Source organism: Cuculus canorus, chromosome 4 (genome assembly GCF_017976375.1).
Source record: "Cuculus canorus isolate bCucCan1 chromosome 4, bCucCan1.pri, whole genome shotgun sequence".
Taxonomy (NCBI): domain Eukaryota; kingdom Metazoa; phylum Chordata; class Aves; order Cuculiformes; family Cuculidae; genus Cuculus; species Cuculus canorus.
This window is the reverse complement of record NC_071404.1, coordinates 8183792-8206826: the sequence shown is the minus strand read 5'-3', so window position 1 is coordinate 8206826 and position 23035 is coordinate 8183792. Positions and strand designations below refer to the sequence as shown.

At 38.0% G+C, this 23035-nt stretch overlaps 1 protein-coding gene across 7 annotated transcripts in view; it reads left to right on the top strand.

The window, feature by feature from the left end:
• The window catches only part of CTBP1 (C-terminal binding protein 1), a 252000-nt gene extending 230682 nt beyond the window's left edge, over positions 1–21318 (top strand). For 6 of the 7 annotated variants that reach the window (XM_054064931.1, XM_054064937.1, XM_054064933.1 and 3 more), the window contains 6 exons: positions 1281–1487; positions 7104–7318; positions 11171–11301; positions 13449–13576; positions 15511–15628; positions 21069–21318. In XM_054064931.1, the coding sequence (XP_053920906.1) occupies positions 1281–1487; positions 7104–7318; positions 11171–11301; positions 13449–13576; positions 15511–15628; positions 21069–21255 (986 nt within the window). In that variant the 3' untranslated portion in view covers positions 21256–21318. The remainder of the gene's footprint in view (positions 1–1280; positions 1488–7103; positions 7319–11170; positions 11302–13448; positions 13577–15510; positions 15629–21068) is intronic. The other variant, XM_054064932.1, reaches the window with a different exon arrangement.
• Positions 21319–23035: the final 1717 nt, after the last annotated feature.

The following is a 23035-nucleotide window of genomic DNA, read 5'->3' as shown; positions in this document are numbered from 1 at the left end:
CCTTATTTGTCAGATTATTATTACTATTATTAAATCTTTGTCCTTGGTTCATAATATATACTGGTGTTAGCTGAGGACTCATTGAATATTTATCTATATGGAAACCCAAACAACTAGACAGTGAAAACAGTATCAGAGTGTTTTCTAGTACACAAAACACTGTTTCTCCACTGTGAAACTATACTGTATACTGTTTGTGATCTCAGTCAGCAGAACTAAGAGATCAACATGTGTGGGAACTGATGATTAGAGAACATGTAAGAAACAGAAAGAATGAAGAGAGGCAAGTCAGAAAGGACACAGACATTTTCAAGTAAACATTTTCCTTCACTGCTCTGCACTCATTATTGAAGGGTAAAAAGCAGAATGGGATAACTTGCATTCAGTTATAGTCACCTGTTGCTTGATCTGGTTTTTGAAGTAAAGATGAATATTGTGAGTGTTGACTCAATCCACCTTCCACAATTGTCTGTGGAAATTTGTAACACTCTTTCAGCTTCTTACTGGTTGAAAAGGTCACAACAATAACTTTTCAGCTATTAGCAACATGGACTTACTTTCACATTGTCTTTGCTTGCTGTGCAGAAGCAGGTTTTAAATTTCCCAATTGTCAATTAGTTGGGTTATCTCTTTAATTTGAGGAACCAGGAGAGGACTTCTATTCTGTTTGTCATAATTTTACAAGCCCGTGTGCAACACAAGACAGATTGTCCCTCGCTGTATCATGATTAGCCATACGTGAATTGGAAATACCAATAGTTTTCCTGTGAGGGCTTTATGATAGTTGTTGTCATTACAAATTATTTTATCTTTTTTATAACTTGTGTAGACAGCTTTTGGGAGGATATGTGCTCAGTGGTGGAAACCTAACTCAGACAATTAAAGCGCAACAATGATCATTAAAAGCACTGTTGAGAGCAAAGCATATTTCTTTGCTATTCAAAACAGTTACCTCAGCATGCATGCAAAACGCTTACCAAGAACTTGACTTGTGTTCTAAATTACTTTACATCTTTGATAATTTCTTTTTGTTATTTCAGTGGTCTCTTTACTGTTTGCCTTACTTTGCAGACACAATAATAATCAGAAGAAAATGTTTTTGTGTATTTATCAACTATTATGTCAAGTGTTCTGTCTGCCATTAAAGTCAGAAACATAGTATTTGTACAAGACTGTAAATTTATCTGTAAACTTAAATATCATCCTTCTGACTTGCTGTTAAATGGGGAAAAAGTAAGTAACATTTGACAACTGGTATCCTTTACCCCCGTTCCGTGCAGGGATTGCTGTGTGTAATGTGCCAGCTGCCTCAGTAGAAGAAACGGCAGATTCTACTATGTGCCACATTCTGAACCTGTACAGGCGAACAACCTGGCTTCACCAGGCTTTGAGAGAAGGCACAAGAGTACAAAGTGTTGAACAGATTCGGGAAGTTGCTTCAGGAGCTGCCAGAATCAGAGGGGAGACCTTGGGCATCATCGGATTAGGTATGTTGACTTGGAGAGCTGTTTTAATGCTCCTGAACAACTTTGCTTTGGAAAAAAAAAAAAAAATGAAGATTTGAATAAAATGGAATGCTTAGTTCACTCCTTTCCATGTCAGGCATTCTGTACAATACCACTTTGTACGGTACCTCATACGAAGTGGTATTGCCTCAAATGCTTTCCTCTTAGACATCATTTCCTTCACACAACTTTTCTGTTGTTGATATTCTCCAAATTCCTTGGGCTTCTCTACATCTTCTTGCTGTTATATTGCCTGGTTTCAGGCACACTAGTTGTAAGAGGAGGGCATGCCATCACTTTCCTTTTCCAGGACAAGGATCCTGCTACTTCAGCCCACTGTCACTGTGTATGTTGTATTTATCACCCATTGTCATATATGGGTCTGTTTTTACTTTATTCCTTTTACTGTTTTTAATGTATCTGAAAAGTCTTTGCTGCACTAAAAGCCTGCAGAGCATTTATTTCATGCATTTGCTTGGACTGTGTCTGAATTTGTATTTCAGCTCAAATGAGAGGAAAAATATATTCAAGAAAGCTTGAAATGTTTCCAGACCTAATAAAATCACCTACTTACCTCTCTGAATGGCCTTAGAAGTGTTTCAGCATCTAACAGATGGACAGGCTTGCTTGAGATGAATTAATTACTGTCTGTTACAGAAGGAGAGAAGAAAAACAAGCAAGTCAGTTTCTATATAAAAATTATTCAGTCATGTGCTTGTCTTATCAAAGATCTGGTAGACTGTGGACGTAATTCCTCTGGTATTCATCCACAGGAATTAATAATACAATTTTGACAACAAGGCATCATACTTAAATGACTGTTCCAGTTACGCATTGCTGTCAAATAACTCAAGCCACGAACTCTGATTTTGGAAGCTGAAAATAGCCTGGTGTTATATAGTTCTCATTTAAATGAGTATACAAGGCAGCAAGAACATCTTCACAGTCAAAGTATTGCCTTAAAATGGGACTTTCAAGAAGTTAGTCATGAAGTTGCTTTCTCAGATCTATACCTGAGTATTTAAATTTATGCTGTTAAACACACAGTGATTGTTGCACTTGCAGACAGAACATCTGTACCTAAGTAACAGTCACCCACAGTGTTTTGAAATGGAAATGCATACCTAGTTTTTGAAACTTAAGCCTTGGTTCACATACTGTATGGATATTTGCTTGCAATAGATGTCCTGTTGGTGCTGCATTTTTTGCATTGCACAACATCCAGGGTGAGATTAGGGAAAAAAATGTCATTATTGACTGTAAGTGAACTTTGTGTTGGTTTTTTTGTGACTGGTTGAAAAGTGTAAAAACAAATGCACAGTCAGATTTCCAGTATATGTATAAAGCTGCATAAAATGCTAGGTTTCAGTTTTAAAAAGCAAGCCTTCTTTGTGCATAGTATATTAAGATGCTAATATAATCTGATTTTAAAGCTACACATCTGTTAGTTATTAATCGATAATTTTCTCTACTGTTTTTTTTTCTATTTCTTTTCCTGCAGTAGAATATTCACAATTTCAAGGAAAGTCAAGTTTTAAAGTCAGTTTTGAAAACCTCCAGTGTTTCTTTTTGTGCGTATATGTGAGTAGGCACAAAAATTTGAATCTGACCTGTTCTAACAAACTCCTGTACAGCTACGTATTAATAAAGAAGAATAAGAAAGTAGTCTTAGAAGATATGAAAATAGGGTTGGCCTAGACTTTAGATTTGAGCACTTCAGGTACTTAGATTGTGATATACACTCTTCTCTATTATAGGTCACTGCAAGAGGCTACCTGTCCCTAGTTTTAGACTAAAATGTGGATTGACATCCGCCTTCTACAGACTGTTGCCCTTAGGTTATGTTTCTCTACTAGTGGCCTCTTCCCACATCTGTAGTTTTGCCTCAGTTTATTATGTAGTCTTGGCAACATAAGCAGTGATGAACCACTAAGAGGCTATGAAGTAAAGGTATTGCACACAGAATTATTCTCGTTGTCTGTTACCATGTCCTCCTTTTCTCTAGTTCTGTTTCTCTCCTTTCTCATCAATGTGTGTCTGAGATCATCTCTTATCTCAACCACAGCTATGTTTCTCTATTCTTGTCTTGGACTTCTCTCTTCAGCAGTGGGTTGCTTAAATTTTTCACTTTGCTGCTGCAACAGCTCACTCCAAACCTCCGTCACCTCTTTTATTTTGCCAGAGAGAAACACCCCAGCTCTTGCCTATCTCTGTGCTAGGGAATGACTGTCATTCCCTCCAAAGCTTCAGCTACTCACTTCCTTATCCACTGGTCTGGCCAACTTTAGTGACTCACTTGCCTTTTTCTTTCCATCACCCACTCTTTTCTTTGCATCCTCTCATGCATATTCCTGCTTTGACACTTGGTCTATCCTGCTTAATCCTATTACTCTGTCCTCCTACTTTAAAGTTAACCCCGCATCTCATCCTCTGCTTGTATTGAGCTTGCAGATAAGCAGAGACTCAGTATAATGCCGCCTTCTTGCGCTAGTCAGATACCATCCGTCATTGTTTTGTTGTTTGGTTAGCCTCTGAGCTCCTAAGGGCAGAGCCTGGGCTTCTTTCTGTCTTTATGAAGTGGGTGATTCTTTGAGCCTTACATAAATAATAATATCACATCATTAAACAACCCTCTTTGTCTCTTTTAGTCTTTATTAGTATCCACTGTCCTACATTTCAAGTGATGCATCACAAGCTTGCATACCAAGCTCTGCATAAAAAAAAACCAAACAAAACTACCATTTTCACCTTATACCTAGACATTTAGGGCTTTTCAGAAAGGAGAATATTTATGAGGAGCAGCATGTAAGTATTTGGATGAATAAGTAGCTCGACCTGGTTCTGCTGTAGTGATAATTTCACAGCAGTGAAGTCACACTCCCTTTCCCTTCCTTCCCAGTTACAAATGCTGATGACTAATAGCCAGTACGTTTCCTCACTCAAGAGAGGTGAAATTCCACTAAATATATTTGTCTCTGCATCATAATGAATGCCATCACTCGCTTTTCTTTTCCTTACCTGCTGTATTCTCGCAGCAGTCTCATGTTCCTAACTAGATGCTGGCCAAAGTACTGATCTGCATTATCAGACAATACTAAGATTTAAGAGTTGGGTGGTATTACCATGCAATAAATGATATACCCTTAGCAGTCTTACTAGCTCTCTTAATGTACTCAGCAGGAAATGTAACAAAATGGCACTCTCCGTGTTTCAGAGTTCTCCAAGAGGCAGGAAAAATTACTCACATTTTCCATTACTGTTGCATAGACAGGAAAATGCTGCTAAGTGAAAGCACTTTTTCTTTCCATGGGAGTCTACAAGCAGGTCATCAGCCTTTCCAGGGTATCAATGGCATTGTATCAAACTTTAACACCAGCATAGGATGTACACTCTTTGTCCAAGGGCTGGGTTTGGGGTCATTGACAAGTGCAGCTGCTAAACTGTCACGCTCAGATCAGGTCATTGGCAAGGTTAAGGTCAGAGACACTTGGAAACTGGGAGACTTTGCTAGGCTGGGACGCTTTGGGGGAGCAGGTGGATCAGACTGTAATAGGAGACCCAGGCGTTTTTCATGAGTCTCTCGTCACACTTCTCTGTCCCTGTAGTGATGCACAGGCTTCGCTAGAGCTTTGTATGAATCTCTTAATTTGTGAAAAAGGCTTTTTTGCAATTGTGTGCAACGTGCATTTTCTGTATTCTTCCCACACTACAGACCAAGAAGTTGATAAAACATTTTGAACTCTAGAATTTGCCTTCCCTGAAAGCACCATGAATATTCACAGGAATTGTGTATGTCTTTAAGTTAGAGTTGTCCTGAAGGTGGGATACTTTCTGTGCTCTTCAGTTGTTCTTGATGTGCTGAGGTAGGTTTGGAACCACCCATTATGCCCAGGAGTCTTGCATAATAGAAGTTGTAATAAGACAACACTGACCTGAAGTACACACACTTTATTCTCAAGTTCTTCAGAAGGAAACCTTGCACATATTCAAGAAGGCTTTGGCTTATTAGCCTGGTTACAGTGAATGGAAAGCGTAGCTTTAACCAGAGAGTCTGTTGTAAGAGATTTCACTGTCATCAATCCCCTCAGGTACTGGTGTTGGGAAGAGTGTAAAAAAGAGCAGATGACAGAATGTGCATGTGAAAATGAATGGAGCTGGAGTAAAAGCAATATTCATCCTTCAGAAAGAAATGTATTGTCTACAGTTGTGTGACTGGTTCCTTGAGCTGTGAATATGCCAAAATTAGACAATAATACAACATTTGTGCTGAAAATTGTCTAATTCAAGTTTATAAAAAACAGCTTGAAAAGCAAATGACTAACATGTATGCAAGTATTGAAATAAAAGATTTTAAGTTTGTGTCCCTGAAGAAAAGCAGACAGCCCCCATCAGACTGACATACTGATTAATATTCCAAGCACGTCTGTTACTAAGCACTGCAGAATTGCCATGTTCAGGTTAAATGATCAACAAGAAACCTTTCTTCCTGTGGGTTCTTAAGTTTGTTCAAAGGGAAGCTGAAAAGCAGAGGGAAATCCTTTCAAGCACAATTGGAAAGAGATGAGATTTCCCTGTGTAAATGTGATGCTTTTTTTAAACAAATTCAGATGTTACAAAGGAAAACATGTTGACTTTTTTTTTTATTAAAGTAAGACATGATTATTATGGTGTGCCTTTTGAAATGTCTTTATTGAACATTTGTAGTACTCTGTTGGAGTGTCTAGTATGTAGTCTTCTAATCTGAAAATTGTGTTTGTTCCCTTTCTTCAAAATACCTGACTCACTAGATGTACTCAGTCACTTTTTGTCTCTGAGTTTCACCGGTAGTGTGGCCAAGGGAAATGCACACCTCCTGAAACACATGGCATGAGTTGTGCCCAAATGGCAATTTCAGTCACAGCTGTGAAATAGGACAGTAAGGAAAGGGGAACAGAGAAAAGCTAAGGTCAGTGTGAATGCCAAGTGGTACCACGCTTTCTTAACTAGATGCCATATGATGGGCTGTATTTATTCATCACTTACGTCGATGGATACAAAATTTTTTAGAGCCTAAGGTGACAGGATTCTTTTAGGCATTTTAATGCTGCAAGGATGTTATTCAAAATGAAAGAAAATACTAGTTCAGAAAGGAGATTCCATGCATTGAGAATGGTTGAGCTTCAGATTAAACAAATCTTTTATTGCATCCATTTTTGAGGATTACTTTTATAGCTTTTTATTAAAGCCAGCTGCTCTGACATGGGTAAGAGCAAGTCCTCTGCAGGGTGTGTTCAGAAGCAGTAGTGTTTTACCATAAACAGGTCCAGCAAACAAACCTTTGTATAACACAGATTATTGCAGATTTCATGACTTCTGGCATTTCAGATCCCTGGTTGCCAGAGGTGCAAACCTCCTGCTTTGTTTTGAACAAAGCAGTGTGAAACAGCCCAGATGTAACATTTTTGTTCTCAGTGATTGCAAGCGGGGTGGGATTTTTTTATCTTTTTCCAGTTGCTGTACAAACCTGTGTGACTTGATACAAGCATTTGCAGTAGGAAGGAGACTACCTTGCAGCAGCTGCTTCACATCTGTTCTATTTGCATGTGTATCTTGTTCTAGGGCGTGTTGGGCAAGCAGTAGCACTACGTGCCAAAGCCTTTGGCTTCAGTGTGATTTTCTATGACCCATACCTCTCAGATGGCATGGAGCGTGCTCTGGGACTGCAGCGGGTGAGCACTTTGCAGGACCTGCTGTTCCACAGTGACTGTGTTACCCTGCACTGCAACTTGAATGAACACAATCATCATCTTATTAATGACTTCACCATAAAGCAGGTAATAATCTCTGTGGACACCGTCCACACCGGTGCTGGTGGCTGACACCGTAGAGCTGTTTCTCATTTGAAAGAAATTTCTTTCTGTTTGAGATCAAGCAGGTTTATAACTGATTAGGAAATAGTTGGTAGCTTATGTATTGCTGTTCTTATTGTCCTTTTTGCTCAGTAACATTGCATTTGTGGAAATAATTCGATGCTATTAATGCTACTCAGATTTAATGAAATTGTGTTTACGTAAAAGCACTTTTTCTTATGTCTTCTAGAAGCTTATTTCTTTTACCTGTGTATTTTCAGGTAGCAATTCTGCCTTTCACTCCTGTTCCTCAGTTTGAGTTCTTTAGATGCAATTTAGGGATTATGACTAAATGGCTCCCCCCTGTGCTCAGTCCTGATGCTTGCAGAGTGCTTCATGGATGGATCACATTTACAGCATTACACTATTTGGAGAAATAATGTTTCTTGGAATTGATACTAGCCTCTCCCTAAAGTTTTAGGTAATATTAAAATAATTTCAAAACGTAGGTGTAGCAACTGCTCCATTACTGACTAATTCGATTGTAAGCTTTTTCATTAAGCATCTAGCTTCTGACTCCAACCTCATTGTGGGTAAAAACAAGAAGTATAATGCTGAGATGTAAGAATGTAGATAGTGTGCAGAAAAGATACTCTAACACATAACAGTGGATTTGGCTGTTTTTTGTTGTTTATTTGTGTTGGTAACAATGGTAGTAGCACTTTTCAGCAGTAAAATAATTGCTTAGCTTCTGAGAATTAGTTTGCACCTACTATCCTACTATTCCTGAACTTTAGGAGAATTGAAGTAATTACTGAACGTATTCCGCAGTCATGTAGGATGATGGCATGCAGTTGACGATATAACACACTTATTGAGAGTTTAAGGATTTGGCAGATCCATCTCAACATAAAATTAGGGTTTGTGATTTAAAACGCTAAAAAGTTGAGAACTTAAGAATTCAAATTTCTAAGAGAACAGAGTTCTGTCACCCTGCCCTTGAACTTTCTCTTTTGTTGTGTGTTTAGTTACATTTAATTTTATTACTTGGGTAGATGTTTCTGCAAGCAGACATCTAAACTGAAATTGAGCCATGTTTATTCAGTGGGACTGTCTGGAGGCTCAGCGTTGGTCACTCATTTGACTGTAGACTGTGAAGCTGAGGCCAGTGTTTCGCAGGGAGTTTCTGAGTGGTGTTGGATAAATGCAATGAGCTCTGGAGAGGGCTTAGTGTATTAACTGGAGATACAAACAAAACAGAACAGGTTAGAACAAAGCGATACCATCTAAAATGAAATGCATATAATAGTCTGTGCTGGAAAGGATATCATAAACATTTATCTTGCTATTTGTTATCCTTAATGATTAAAGCAGGGATTAAAACGTTAAGAGATAGTTCTTGCTTTGGATAAAAGTTTGGGTGAAGCAGACTGTATTGTAATAAACAGCTGATGTGTGAACTGTAGTAGTTTACACAGAGCAAATCTTCTGAATATGTATCAAAAAGAGTAATAGCTTTATTAGGCTGACAGATGTTAAGTCTTTTCCTAAAAGTTTTAGAGGGCATTGCATGCCACTTTTGTCCAGTATTGCATGCTCATGTAATAACCAAGTTTTAATCAAGGTACAGAGAAGTACAGTGCATCTCATTTTACTAAACTCTCACCCTGAGTTTTGTTTAGAATCTGAAATCATGTAACCTTAAAATGTGTTTGAAAAATTGCTGTCAGTCTTCTCTTTCAGTAGCTTTTCTGTTTAATTAATCAGCATTCTGCCTAGCTGTTATGCTTGGCTTTGTAGTGCCAGAGTAGCTGAGAGAAGGGTTTCAATCGAGTAGTCATAAGAGAAGCTGAGGTCATCTTTAGGTTTTATACATATGAGGAGATGATGCTGCATTTTAAAAACAACACGTTTTTAAAGCAGCTATGCAGGTTTAATGTAGATGAATTTAACAGTGATCAGCAGTTCTAGCTGTGAAGCTCTTTCAAACCTCCGGACATTAAGAGCCATCTGCAGCTGCATCCACCATTATAGTTCATCGTGAGTCCTGTAATTCATTCCTACTAGGTGCATTTATGCAGCCGTGTTTTGTTTGATTTGGACTTGTCTTAGTACTAGTTTTTGAGTTTTGTAAGTAGTCCTAAAATCAAAACTCAAGCAAGGTTATTAAGGTTGGACAGAAGATTTTATCAGGGTTCACTTTGATTAAAATTTCCAGGTCCTTGAACGAGTATATAAATACACTAGGCTATACTTAAAACTCAAGTTACCAATTTGCAGAAGCACAGAAATAGGATGCGTATATGAGCTTTTATGAGCCTGTTACGGCATGTGTGCACAGGAAATGATTGCCACTTGGTTGAGCCCTCCTGGGCTAGTTTTGATCTGCTTCTCACAGCTGACAAATAGTGGAGATAAAGTGTTGATTCCCATCAGGAACATCTTGTAGTTTACTAGAACAACTTAAGATCATGCCACCATTTCTTCATTGTTCTAATTCCCAACATTAGTATATAAATCTAAAATAACTATCCCTTAGTTGTGCTCCTGTAAGCAGACTTTGGTTTTGCTATATGGATCAATAGATGGTTTCCTGTAAATCCAACTCTGCAAATGGAGAGAGGCAGGGCCACATCCAGTGAGCTGGCCAGGAAAACATGATTGAGTTTTTATCTTGTAACCTTCCTGCAAGCATATGCATGCTAATTGTTTTAATATTTCCTATGATCTCATGTAAAAAAAATTCTCATAGCTGACTTTGATCCAAACCTTTGTTGTTCATGAATTTGGCATTTCAGATCAGTCTTTAAGGATCAATTTACATAAGCTTCAGTTTGATGTGTAGGTTTCAAGTAGTTTACTTTGTCAAAATGTTGGGGATTTTGCTCTTACGGTGAGAGGTGCAGTCAGTACAAAATGAGATTTTTGTCATTCATCTTCACCATGGTTCCTGCTCTTCATGTGTGTACCTTCATGCACAGAAATTCTTCTGAAATCAAAGGCTGTGTTTGAGACATCTGGTAAAAGATGAAGTATTAGGGTGGTTGGAAGCAGGATGTAGTAATTTATTTTTTTTCTGGACCATTTCTCTTATTTAAACAGCTACTTTGTTTTCGTGTTGTGGATGTATTGTGGTGTAAATTCTTTTAGTTCTCCCCACACAGTGTCATCTACAATGCTAATCTGCACAATGCACAGCACAGCTTCTCTCCTGGGCACATGGCGTTCTCAACCAAATTCATTTTCATGCCTTTTAATTTAATAATATATAAATTCTTTAGAACTTTATTTGAAGTCTCACGGGCAGGAGGAAACTGAAGTAACAGAAATAAAGACAGCATAGATCTGCTATGTTTTGGCAACTAAAAGGAAGAGTGTTTGAAAATCCAAAAGCATTTATTTTTCTGAAAAATTCATGTAGGCTTTTATTTGTGTGGAAGTTGAAAACGACAAAATATGAATTTGTTTAAGAATGTGCTGTAGTTTCTGTCTCATGCAATTTCACAGTGAAAGAAAAAGGCATAAAATGATCTGTCACTTTCGTATGCACAGTTGTATCTTTTGATCATGTTACTGCACAATATTTGGAACAACGCTTTATAAAAAGACACTGATTGCAAGAAACAAAAGGTTATTAAGTGCTGTGAAATAGCATTTCATGTTAGAAGCATCACATTTTGTGGTACTTTCCAGTGAAAAGGGAAGACAACTGTTACAGGTTAAACCAGCTGAATAGCCTTTGTTGTAATGGGTGCTTCTTTTGAGTAAAAAATAATGGCACAACGATTTTATTTCATTTATTTTTATTTCATCATTCTTGTTTTTAACTTTCCCTAGATGAGACAAGGGGCTTTCCTGGTCAACACAGCTCGAGGTGGGTTAGTAGACGAAAAAGCACTTGCACAGGCCCTGAAGGAAGGAAGGATACGAGGGGCAGCCTTAGATGTACATGAGTCAGAACCATTCAGGTGCTTTTCCTTTCCTTTTCTTTTTATTTTGTTCACTTTCTTATTTTTAATTCTTAGTGCATGATACAACCAACAGCAACAAGTAAATTGAATTTTCCCTCCATACGGTAGCTAAATACTCCTTAGTAAAGCAACATGAATCTGTGCAGCACTGGACTAATGCAAATGTAGATGGAGCTTTTGTACGTGGTCCGAAGTGAAAAAAGTGACATCCATGGTTTAATTCTGTAAAAAAAAAACCCGACCCAATGGGTTTACTTAGCAGAAATAACAGGGCCTTGGTTTCAAATCCTGGGCATGTCTTTGTGCCTTAAGGGGAGTGCTCCTTTGTCATTGATGCAACCCTGAAGGCAACTAATGTTCACGTCTGAACACTCTTTTAGAAGGCAAAGAGTTGAGTTTTGGTGTGAGAAATAATTACTTTAAGACACTCTTCTGGAGGAAAAGACATTCCAGAGTTGCCTCTGCAGAAAGTCATAAAAGCAAAAAAAATTGAAGGATGGTGGTCAGAGTGCAGATTTTGTTCTGTTTTACCCAGTATCAGGGGAGTAGTAACTCTGCTGTCATAAGCAGAGCTGGCAGCAGAAGCCTCAGTTTTTGAATGACACTGAGAAGTCCAGTCTTTTAGGCAGAAACATACCACTCCCTGAAGTGGCATTGTTATTGCAATCTCAGCACTCCTAATCAGAAATGAGCCTATTTGATATGTCCTTGCCTTGAGTCTTCAGCCTGACTTCTGAGTTAAAGTTATGAAAATAGGCTGCTGTAGGTTAGTGCTTGTATGTGACAAGGCTTTTTCAGTTGTTCAGTCCGGGCAGAGAGCAGTATTAATTTTAACTGGAACAATCCACATAAGTTTTTGAAGAGGAACAGATTTGGAACTGGATGGCAGGTTCTAAGGACTGGAAAGAGAACAGCCTCTCATTTGAGCTTGGAGGGGAAATAGAAGCTTTAAAGAAATAGAATAGTATCGTTTTTGGTAGAATTTTTATATCTATTGAGACACAATGCCACATCACAAATATTTAATTTTACTTACGCATACCCTGCATTCATTAAGTTCTAAATGTAGCCATAACAATGGAGTAGTGCTGTGTGAAGCCAGAGTCTTAACAACTCAAGAGCTTAACAGCTCCATACATTCTTCCCAATTCAGTTCTCAGCTCTGCACAGGCAGACCATTGCGCCTATAGGAAGACCCATTTACTGCATGGAGATGCAATCTGCAAAGATTCAGTTGCAGGATTACAGCCACAATTTCCTCTGGCTTCAGTGCTGCATGCAACTCTTTATTCAAGAGTTTTGCCAGATATTCTGATGTTTATTGAAATATCTACAGCTGAAATCTATCGTTCTGTTAATTATGCCGAAATCTGAAAGCTTGCTTTCGTCTTAAAATATTTGTTCTCCTCTTGTTACAATTGACTGTAACGTTATTGACAGTGGAAATAAGTAGGAGGAGCCAGTTTCCATTATTCTTAGTGCCTTTGTTCTGTGTCTGTGATGGCACTTTTACACAGATTCATTGTTTTCCCTGAAAATCAGTCCCTAAAGTAAATTTCCTTCTTTCTGTGGAGTTTCTATAAAGGAACTGGAAAGAAAAAATAGTCAAAAATAACCGGAAGAAATAACTGAATTATCACAAAAGAAGTTGAGGCTGCTGATGAACACAGTTCTTATTTGGAAATAATTGTAAGATATTTTTCCTTAAATGACTAAGTGTCACATTGTGACTCTATAGAGAACAGAGCTACTTTGGCTAATGCAGTAAAACTGTGATGAAATGGACAAAAGGAATAGCATCTTGAATTCATTTGGGTCTTGCTTTATGCATTTCTGCACCAGAACTGGCGTGGCAGTGGCTGTAGTTACCAATATGTGCATTGGACAGGAGCTAATTTTGCTTCTATGCTTAGGTTCTACCCTTTCAAGTCTATGCAAGATGATTGTTGCTTATTTATACTGTGAATTGTGAATTAAATTAACTCTCAGAACTAAAAACAAACCCAGTGAGGAGTAGAAACGCATTTCTTTTCTGTTGTAGAAATTAATCTGTGTATGTACAAACTCATCTGGATTCCCCTTCTTTTTCTCCCTTCCCAACAATGTTTTTTTGTCATTTGATCTTGTTTTAAATCTTTATTTAGCTTTAGTCAGGGCCCCCTGAAGGATGCACCAAACCTGATCTGTACTCCACACGCAGCCTGGTATAGTGAACAAGCCTCAATTGAGATGCGAGAGGAAGCAGCACGAGAGATTCGAAGGGCGATCACAGGTACTAGCTCACCTTATTTGCTCCTTCACTGCATATTTCTTTTTAACCAACTTTTCCATTCGTCAGTTTTGAAAAATGCTGAAAAGAACCAACCTTAGGTTTTGTTTACCATTTCTGAAATTTGCAGCATAAACTTGCAAACACCTCCTAAGTCCGTTCTCAGAGCCAGAACGGATCATTTTGAAGATTCGTTGCAATTAGAAAGAGAAAGCAGGCACTGCAGAAGAAGTAGTTTTCCCCTGTTACAGAAGTACATTAATATATGAAAAATCCGCCTTTTGTTGTTGTTGTTGTTTGTAAATGTTACCTCTGCAGTGGGTTTGATTGCAAGTCATTCAGATACTCCAAGTATAGAACTGTAGGTTTTCCAAGATGCCCCCTTACACCTGTCAGGAGGAGTTTTGTTGCCTTTATTAATTTCTTTTCAAATTCTGTGTTTTCCAAGGTTCATTCAAGTCTGTCTGAGAGAACAGTCTGGAATTCCAGTGTCTTTAAGGCTGTAATGTTCAGACATGAAGCATCTAGAGCTTGATGCTGTTCTTAGTAATGCTTACATATCAACAAGACATTCTCTATGTCAAAACAAAGTTTTCAGTATTTTTTTGACAGGGTATTTTAGATGTTCCTCTCTTTAAAGCATTGCTAAAGAAGTCTGACATTTTAAAGGGCAAAGTCTCTGTTGTATAGCTACCATGCAATTGTAAACTGTTCACATAAGAGAACAGTTATGTTTTGAACATGCACTGCTAATAAATAAAATGAGAAGAGTGAGCCATTTGGCATTGGTTTGAATCCCTTGTAGCCTAAAATAAAAGGAAGGATTTTCATACTGGAAAATGATTCATTAAGCCCTAATGTTCTGTCTTTAGTTGGACTTTGCTGTTTCCCCCTTGGCAATGTAGACTGAATGCTCTGCAGACATGAAGGACCATCTGTGTCACCTTGAGAGTAGTTCAGTTCCAACACATTGCTCTGCTGTACAAAAGGCACTAGCAGTAGCCTTTCCTGTAGACAATGGGCAATTTAGTTTCATTTATAACCTGTGCAGGAAGAAGATTCTTCTCTGGATGGTGATTAAAGGCACCTCTTGAACTCCTGATCCGAATAGCTTATTGCAGGACTATTTCTTAGATGAAACCTAGAGTCTGATCATTCCTTTGCTGGATTTGGTCCTTGTGCTTATACTCCAGAAGAACTCTTAATAAATAGTACATTCATTTAGTTGTTGTATAACCGTTACCTGCTCCCAGTAGCTCTGGGGGGGATTGCACAAACCAACATATGATGCCCACTTTGGGGAGGATTGATGTGCAAAGAAGCATTAATATAGGCTGAGATCTGAAAACCAAATAAGAGTCAGCTAGATGGAGCCAGTTTTATGTTAAATACTGTGCTTAGGAAGACAGACTTACATTTTTTTTTTTTACATTTTGTGTGATAGTGCTACCAGCGATTTAAATCATTGATTTGTATTGAAGCTGTTGGCACTTCAGTATTTGCACATAGTTTGCGGTAAGATCAAACTGAGACCAACATTGGGGAGTTGAGAATAACATTGAATTGCAGTGAAACAAATGTAGGAAAGATACAGTAAATGTAGGAAGTGTGTGGTAAAGCTGGATGTGTGAAAGTCATAGGGGAAAACAGAGGAGAAAGGGTGTAGAAAGAGAAACTAATTGGAAAAAGGTGTATGGTGAAGGAACGCAGGCTGACTACCATCTGACAATAGAGACATTAAATTGTTCTGCTGTTCCAAAACCCATCAATGACGTTCTGTTGTACAAATAAAAATATTAAGGAAAGAATAAATCTTTGAACATACTTTGAACATTGAAGAAGTTAGTAAATAGTTATAACGTAGATACATTGAAAGCATAAGGCATATAATGTTTGTTAGGGTTTTTTTTAATTTCCTCTCCCTTGCTTCATCCTAGGTCGTATTCCAGACAGCCTGAAAAACTGTGTTAACAAAGATCACTTGACTGCAGCTACACATTGGGCCAGCATGGATCCTGCAGTTGTTCATCCAGAGCTTAATGGTGCTGCATACAGGTAAGCATGTTGCAGGTGTAAAAGAAATACTTTGTTGATGCAAAGGTAAGTATTCAAGAATAAATAAAAGACCTTACTACTAAGAAGTGAAGAGTATTTGGATTAGGCCCGAGCTATGTTATTTTCGCAATTGTCGCATACAGGAGCAGGATCTTGTTTTACTAGTTGAAGTCAGTCATGCGGTGTGTAAGTACTTTTCGTTTTCTTATTTTTTGTGTGTGGTTATTAATTAATATCTCAACAATATACAGGTTTTTGTATGTTCCAGTAAAAGAATCTGGTCATCTCCAGTAAGTGCAGTGGAAGTTTGTGCCTTTTGCTGAAGGTAAAGATAAAGCAGTAGGTTAGAGAAAGACTTTCAGTAATAAACTATTGTTACATGGTTTTGTGGTGTCCAGGCACGTTAGAGAACAAGTAACTCAGTGGTGAATACAGTGGAATAGCCTGTGGTGATTATGAAATTATGTTTAAAATAGTTTTTTCTAAATTATGCATTTAATTCTTAAGCAAAAGCATTTGAGGAACTTGATCTATGTATTCTCAATCAACTGTGAAAGCAGCTCTTAATTATTAATAGAAAGGGACAATTTTGTTTACATCCAGTATCTATGTTCCTTAGCTACTTTATTTGCTTCGGAGACTTTCTTTGTCCTTTTATCCATAGCAGCTGTTCTAGCAGTGGATGTTTCCTAGTAGCCAGCTTCACACAATTCTTATTTATGAAAAACATCTGCAGTTTTTTATCTTTCAATATGGTATTTACTCATAAGTAGGATGAAAGTGGCTGAGAAAGCTGCCACAGCTGCTTCCATCAATGCCCTGAGGGAAGGGGCAGTGCAATCCTTTCATTATTTTTTTATACCTCTTTGTCCTAATCTTTCTGCTGTCTTTCTTCATACATCTTTCTTATCTTTACCATTCTTTAGGAAGGCTACCCCATACTTTTAATAGGTATAGGTTTGGTTTGGTTTGTTTTTCTGTGTTTTCTCATATAAGAACCCAGCTGTGCACTACTGAGAAGTGAAGCAAAGCTCTCGTGTCCCAATGACTTCTAAAAGTCTCATCAGAAATTGATGGAGAGATGACAGGAGGGAGTGTTGCTGTTCTGCCATCATCTCCTTGTCAGTAGCTAGAAGTGCACCACAGGAAAAGAATAACTTCAATTTGATCCACATGCCTATATCTCACATTACCTGAAGATGTCTGTTTTTGGAAGAAGTACCTTTAGCCCTGAGTACCTGAAGAAGAGTGTGTTTATTTGCTTAAAAGGAAAGTTCAGAGCTGAGTGCAACTGAGGTAGCACTGATTGGGGGATAATAATCCCAACCCCATCATGGCAGTTAGGAATGGGGTTGTATGCCCAAATAAGATGCAGTTGGTTGGCCTCATTTCAGGAGTCACAAGTCCAGCAGAAGCGGGCTTCGCAGCTAGAAATGGATTTTAACTTAGGAATGTTTTGGGAGTTAGAGATTTACAAGGTAAAGGCCATATGTATTTAATTTCAGCAGGATAAGCACAGAACTGAATGCCTTTTTTAGACATTGTTTCAGTCAGTTTTTCCTATAAAGAAAATACGTTGTAAATAAATTCTGGCTTCACAGTTACTTTCAAATGCAAAATGAAACATTTTGAGGGAGAGACATTAAGAGTCGTACAACAAGTATTAAAAGCTGCCTTTTGGAGGAGTGATAGAATAGTGTTTGAGTGTGGGTGAAGGCAGTTATTTTATGCAATATAAAATATGCGGAACTTGAAGCTCAGGCTTTATGAAGAAATTGGTTTCAGTAGCAGTGTTTGCTGATGCTTAATTCCTACCTGGATTAAGTACAGAATTTGAATTGATTGTTGAAAAGAATTTTTTCCGTCTTCTCTTTGCAATCCAAGATTACATTCAGCTAGCTGAGTTATGGAGTTTTTCACAGGCAGTATGATGTTTCAGATGTGCTAATAACTACATCATAGCCATGTAATTGCATTAGAAGATAAGACCTGGGATGATAATTTATATGTTAAAAAATGCAAATAGCTCTTTGGGTGAACTAAAACTAATGAGACTGGGTATATCATTTACTTGTATTTTGAGGTAGGACAGAACTACTGAGTTACCAGATATTATCACAAGCTGAGAACTTCGAGCATTCATCAGCAGAATATAATCTAGATCTCCCGAATATCGTCATATTCTGTGGAAAACAAAACCATTTACTATGTGAAATGCAAGACACCCTATCGACACAAAAGGTCAAGGAAACTGAATGTATCCCATGAGTTAACATCAATGCTATTCCTGAGAAAGAACTATTTGTAATAGTCTTAGTGAAGCAGCTTAATATACCCTGCTTTTGTGTTATTACTGTGTATTTGTTACTGATGTGCCTGTTAAATAACCGCTTACTATTTTGTGTACCATAAAGCGTGTAGATTATAGGCAAAGTGAAAATCAGTAGGCAGTGAACAGTGATTGTGCAGTTTTTAGACATCTTGACATATCTTTCTTCTTTCTAACAGGTAGAAAGTGAGGATATCCAGGTACTTAAGAAGGGGGTACGTGGATGAAAGTAGGTAGATGTTGGTAATTCAGGAGTGATTTCATATTGAGGTATTTTATTTCGCTGATGATTTTCAGACTGTAATGTAAGATGACAGCATGTACTTAAATTTTTAAGGTCTTTTGGGGCAGACTTAGTTTCTTGAACAGAGTTTAAAGTAGTGAGTTCCAGGTTCTTCTGTAGTTTAAAAAATACAAGAGATGAACATACAAATTAAAGTTACCTTTCAGTTGTAATGAAGTGGCCTACTACATTTTCCTTCATAAATTACGGCTGGGGGGGACGTAGGATGAGTGTGAAGTGGTAGAGGAGGATTAACTGATCAATTGCTTCTGCTTTTGCAGAATTTAATTTAGTGGACATTTACCTGGAAAATGTTGCAACAAGAGAAAGAAGACCGGGAGCAACTCTGAAGTGCTGGAGGGAATATATTTGCTGGTTAAGAATAGAAAAGTAATAAATAGCAACATAAGGGAAAGCTATGCAGGAGAAGAATGCCCACGTGTAGAGGCTGTTGAGTCTGTGTGTTCTTTCAGAAATATGATTTGAAGAACACAGATGATTAAATTAAAAAGAGACAAAAAATTATGAAAAGAGGATGGCAAAATAGGGTTACAGAGTTGCCAAGCAAAGTAACGTTTTGGTAGAGAGGTATGTTATCTGTATTTTGGCTACTGCTGCCGTGTAGTTTCTGGGCAAGAAAAACAGTTGCAGGGTTTTTGGGCATTACTAGAAGTCCGTAGGAAGCCCATATCTGAGGAGGGGTGCTGGCAGGTAGAGTCCCAATTATTGTAACTCAGTGTCCATGGGGAGTATTTTTATATACGGAAAGAATATCTGGAGGTAAAGCAGGATTGCAGATGTGTAGTTTGAACTGCTTATGTGCTCAAAAGGCAACTGTTAATGTTTCTAATCCAGCACCATCCATTTTCACAAAGGGAGTCTCTGACTTTTCTTCCTGAGGGAAACAGTTGTAGAATTTGCACTCTCCTTGATTTCTCCCAGCTCAGACGTGTTGATGCTCAGGGAATATGTTGTTAGAAAGCAGAGATTCTGTGTTGGAAGCCATTGCTGCGTTGGGCTTTCATATAAAAGTTTTTGTCATGTCATGTGTTTATTTTGCAAAGCATCTAGAGTAACAGATAAGCTGTTTCAAAATGAAATCTGAGTAAGTAAAACAATACTGAGTCTGATAGATTTCATAGGAATTGAAGCAAACTTGATTAATAAGATTCAAACTGAGGTAGTGAAACAAGCAACTAGTTCTATTAGCAACTGCAAATTAATTCTAAGGAACCTCTTTGGAAAAGGAATCTGTGTGGGAAGTCCTGTAAATATGTGTACAGCTCGGATCAAAGTTCTGCCCTGCAGGGGCTGTGATCTTTCACATGCTCGTTATCCATCCCAGAATACAGTCAGTGTTACAGTCTGTAGAGTTTTCCCCAGGATGACCAGAACAGTGTACGGTGTTTCCCTTGTTCCTGTGCTATGTCGGATAGCCATGCTGAGCCCTCTGGCACAGTGTTTGCAAAAAGCAGTTTCCATGATGTTTATGTGGAGCAACTAAAAAGAATAAGTAAATGTACTTTAATCCAGCTTTTTTTCTTCCTCTGATTTATGGAAAAGTTCTGCAATAATTTTCTGTCAGTTTGAGGGAACTTAGGATGTGCAGAACAAACGTGTTATTTTAGCAAAGCTGCTACTGAAATGTGGTGAGATTCCCTGATGCATTCAGTGTTGGACTCCGATGAAAAGAAAATCAACAGCAGAATAATGAGTATCAGAAATGCCTTTTCTCCCCTTTAGTTCTAAGTAAATACTAGGGTAGCAAATGCCACAGTGAGTGGTAGGTTTGTGTGTTTAGGCTTTTAAACAGGGTGAGCAGAGAATACAGCAAGAGGAGAAGGAGTGTACAGGTTTATGATGAGGAGGGGAGGCAAAGAGCCAGTGGCCAGCATGATCTAACTTGCAAATGGGTAAAAAGAAAACATTTTTGTTGGAAGTGTTCATGTGTGGCTGTTGTTTGTGTATAGCACTGTGTAATACTGGTGCTCATCAATTACATCAGAACTTCGACATTGAAACAGTAGATTTACAAGATTTTTTTTAGCCTGATAATATCAGAGCCATCAAACCCAGGCTGAATCAGAGCTTTTTTTTGTTGAATTCAGAAAATGTCTAGGCCTTGGTGTTCATCCAGATAGAGTAAGAAATCTTTAAAACCATCCATATTTCTTGTATTTGCGTCTCTATCTTGCATTCTGCCTAAAGCACGTGTCCTCTTTATAAGTACTCCTGGTTCTCTTTCAAACAAGTACAGTGCAAGTTTGATGCTGCAAAAGTTACTTAGGTGCAATAGGATTGAATTTGTCATCATTTGTGGGTCTGAATTGCTCTTTTGGGAGCTATCAGAAAGCTACGACTGCAAGATTAATTTAAAGAAATATTTTTTCAAACCAGAGCAATGCAATTTAAAAATTTCTACGTGAGAATGAAAGAGAAAAAAAATCCCCAAAGGTCAACTTGAAGAAAAGTTATAGAGGGACAGATAGGTTTTGCACGGACCTTGCCTGATATACTTTTTGAGGTATGCTTGGAGAGGAGTGATACTTCCAGGTTGTTTCTGTTGCTACATTGTCACTCATGCCATTAAATTTGAGATTGGAGAAACAAACTAGCAAACCTTTGTTTCTCATTTAAGTAAAATATAATTTGGGTTTTTTTCATTTAGCAGCATCTGCATATGGTATCTCATCTGGAGCTTAACCAACTGCCTTTCTCACTAGTCAGGAAACTGAAGAAGCATCTCTGTAGCCTCAGAAGGAGGCAAGATGAGCTTTCCTGACAGTCATATCTTGGTTTTAATATATGTTCTCATTGTCTTCTCCCAGCAGGTATCCCCCAGGTGTTGTAAGCGTGGCTTCGACTGGCATACCTGCAGCAGTAGAAGGAATAGTCCCCAACCCCATGTCTTTATCACACGGCCTCCCTGCTGTAGCCCACCCGCCTCATGCTCCTTCTCCAGGCCAAACTGTCAAACCAGAAGCTGATAGAGACCACCCAAGCGACCAATTGTAGCCTATGAAAACAGCATTCCCAACATCGGAGGTTGCAACTTCACCATGCAGAGAACAAACAAAACAAACCCCTGGATTTTGATTAAAAGCAAAATCATGAACTTACAGGAGGAGACGATTATTGTTTTAGAAACTGGTCCAATATACAGTATAAAAGGAAAAGGTGGGAGACAAAAAGAAGATTTGGAAACATTTTTTCCTCCGTATAAATTGTAGTTTGTCCCTGTCCAGTGGACTGATTCACTGTTTCTGTGTCCTATGGGTTCTTTGTTAAGCAAGAGAAGTTAGTAGTTAATTATATCATGAATGTACTTGTCTGTGTACAGTTTTTAGAACATGAAAAAGGGTTTGTTTGCTTAGCTGTCAACAAGGAAAAACATAAGGGAGGCATTCAACAAACCAATTTTGAGATTAAAAATCCTTTCTTTTATATTTTAAAACATGCCCAAAAATGAGGCAGTTCACAAACTTCTCAGGACAATGAATTTTTCCCATTTTTCTTTCTACGCCACACAGTGCATTGTTTTTTCTACCTGCTTGTCTTATTTTTTAGAATAATTTAGTAAACAAAAGAAAAACAGTTTCTCCTAATTTTGGCATGAATTCCCTTACTTCAAAATGAGGACAACCTTGCAAAGAGATTTTGAGGAAAAACTAAAAGGTTTTGTATAAACGAGCGTTGTGCTTTTTGTCACCAGTTAAAGTATATATTATTGGTGGTATGCGAAAAAGGCACTAGACTACTGAAAAGTAGCAGCATTTCATTGCCTACATTGATTCCTTCCTGGTAATGTGGTAGGCTAGCAATATTTTTGGTTAAAATCATGTTTGTGACTGTAACCATTTGTATGAATTATTTTAAAGAAATAAAAGTCCCAGACAAATATCATATGTGTAAAAATTTTTATTTCTAGTAACTGTTTATTCAACTTTTATTAGGTTTCTTAGCTGTAATTTTTAAACATGCTGTCAAGTATTTCATTTCTAGCTTTACTTTGCTCTCTGTTGTTTGTAACACTGTCTTGGAAGCCTGAAAAATAAAAAAAAAAAATAAATTTCTTTCCATACCATTTTTCCCTTTACATTTCGTAAATGTGGACCTTTTTTCTGTGTTTCTAATGGAGTTTGAAATTAAGATGGATTTTGATTTGTACACCGGCATCATCAGCTACAATGTGGTAACAGCATTTATGCCACCACTGTGGGCAGAGCAGAGAAGGTACAACAGCAACACAACAATAATAATAAACGTCTTTTGCCGAAGTCCAACATGAGAAGTGTCCATTGTTTTATTTGCTTTTGTGATGCTGGAGGCGTGCAGCAGGACGCAATTGTGTTTGCTGTATTGAAGGAGTTTGTTTCTTTGTACAGAGGCAGAAGTGTTCTTAAGTCAGGTTGGATTTCAGCTAGAAACTGTTTTCCCTGTGCTCCTGGATAAGATGTCCTTCATCCCTATGGAGCTTAAAAAAGGAATGACTAACATGTAGCTGCTGCAAGAAGGAAATCCAGGATGGGCAAAAGTGAACCTGGACATAAACCTCTTCACTGTCTCTTGTTTATTTGTTCACTGTTAATCTGAATGAGTAACTGTGCACTTAAGGTTAGTGAGTGATTTTTTTTATGGGATCTGTGGAAAATTACTGTGCCCCATTCTTGCAGCTGTGCAGAGCGGCCTCCTTTTCTGTTAGGGAAGTGTTTGGAAGCTGCAGATCAAGAAAGACTGAAACTTGCGGGTCTTTATCCAAGGGGTGCTATGTAAAGTGAAATTTTGTCTCCATAGG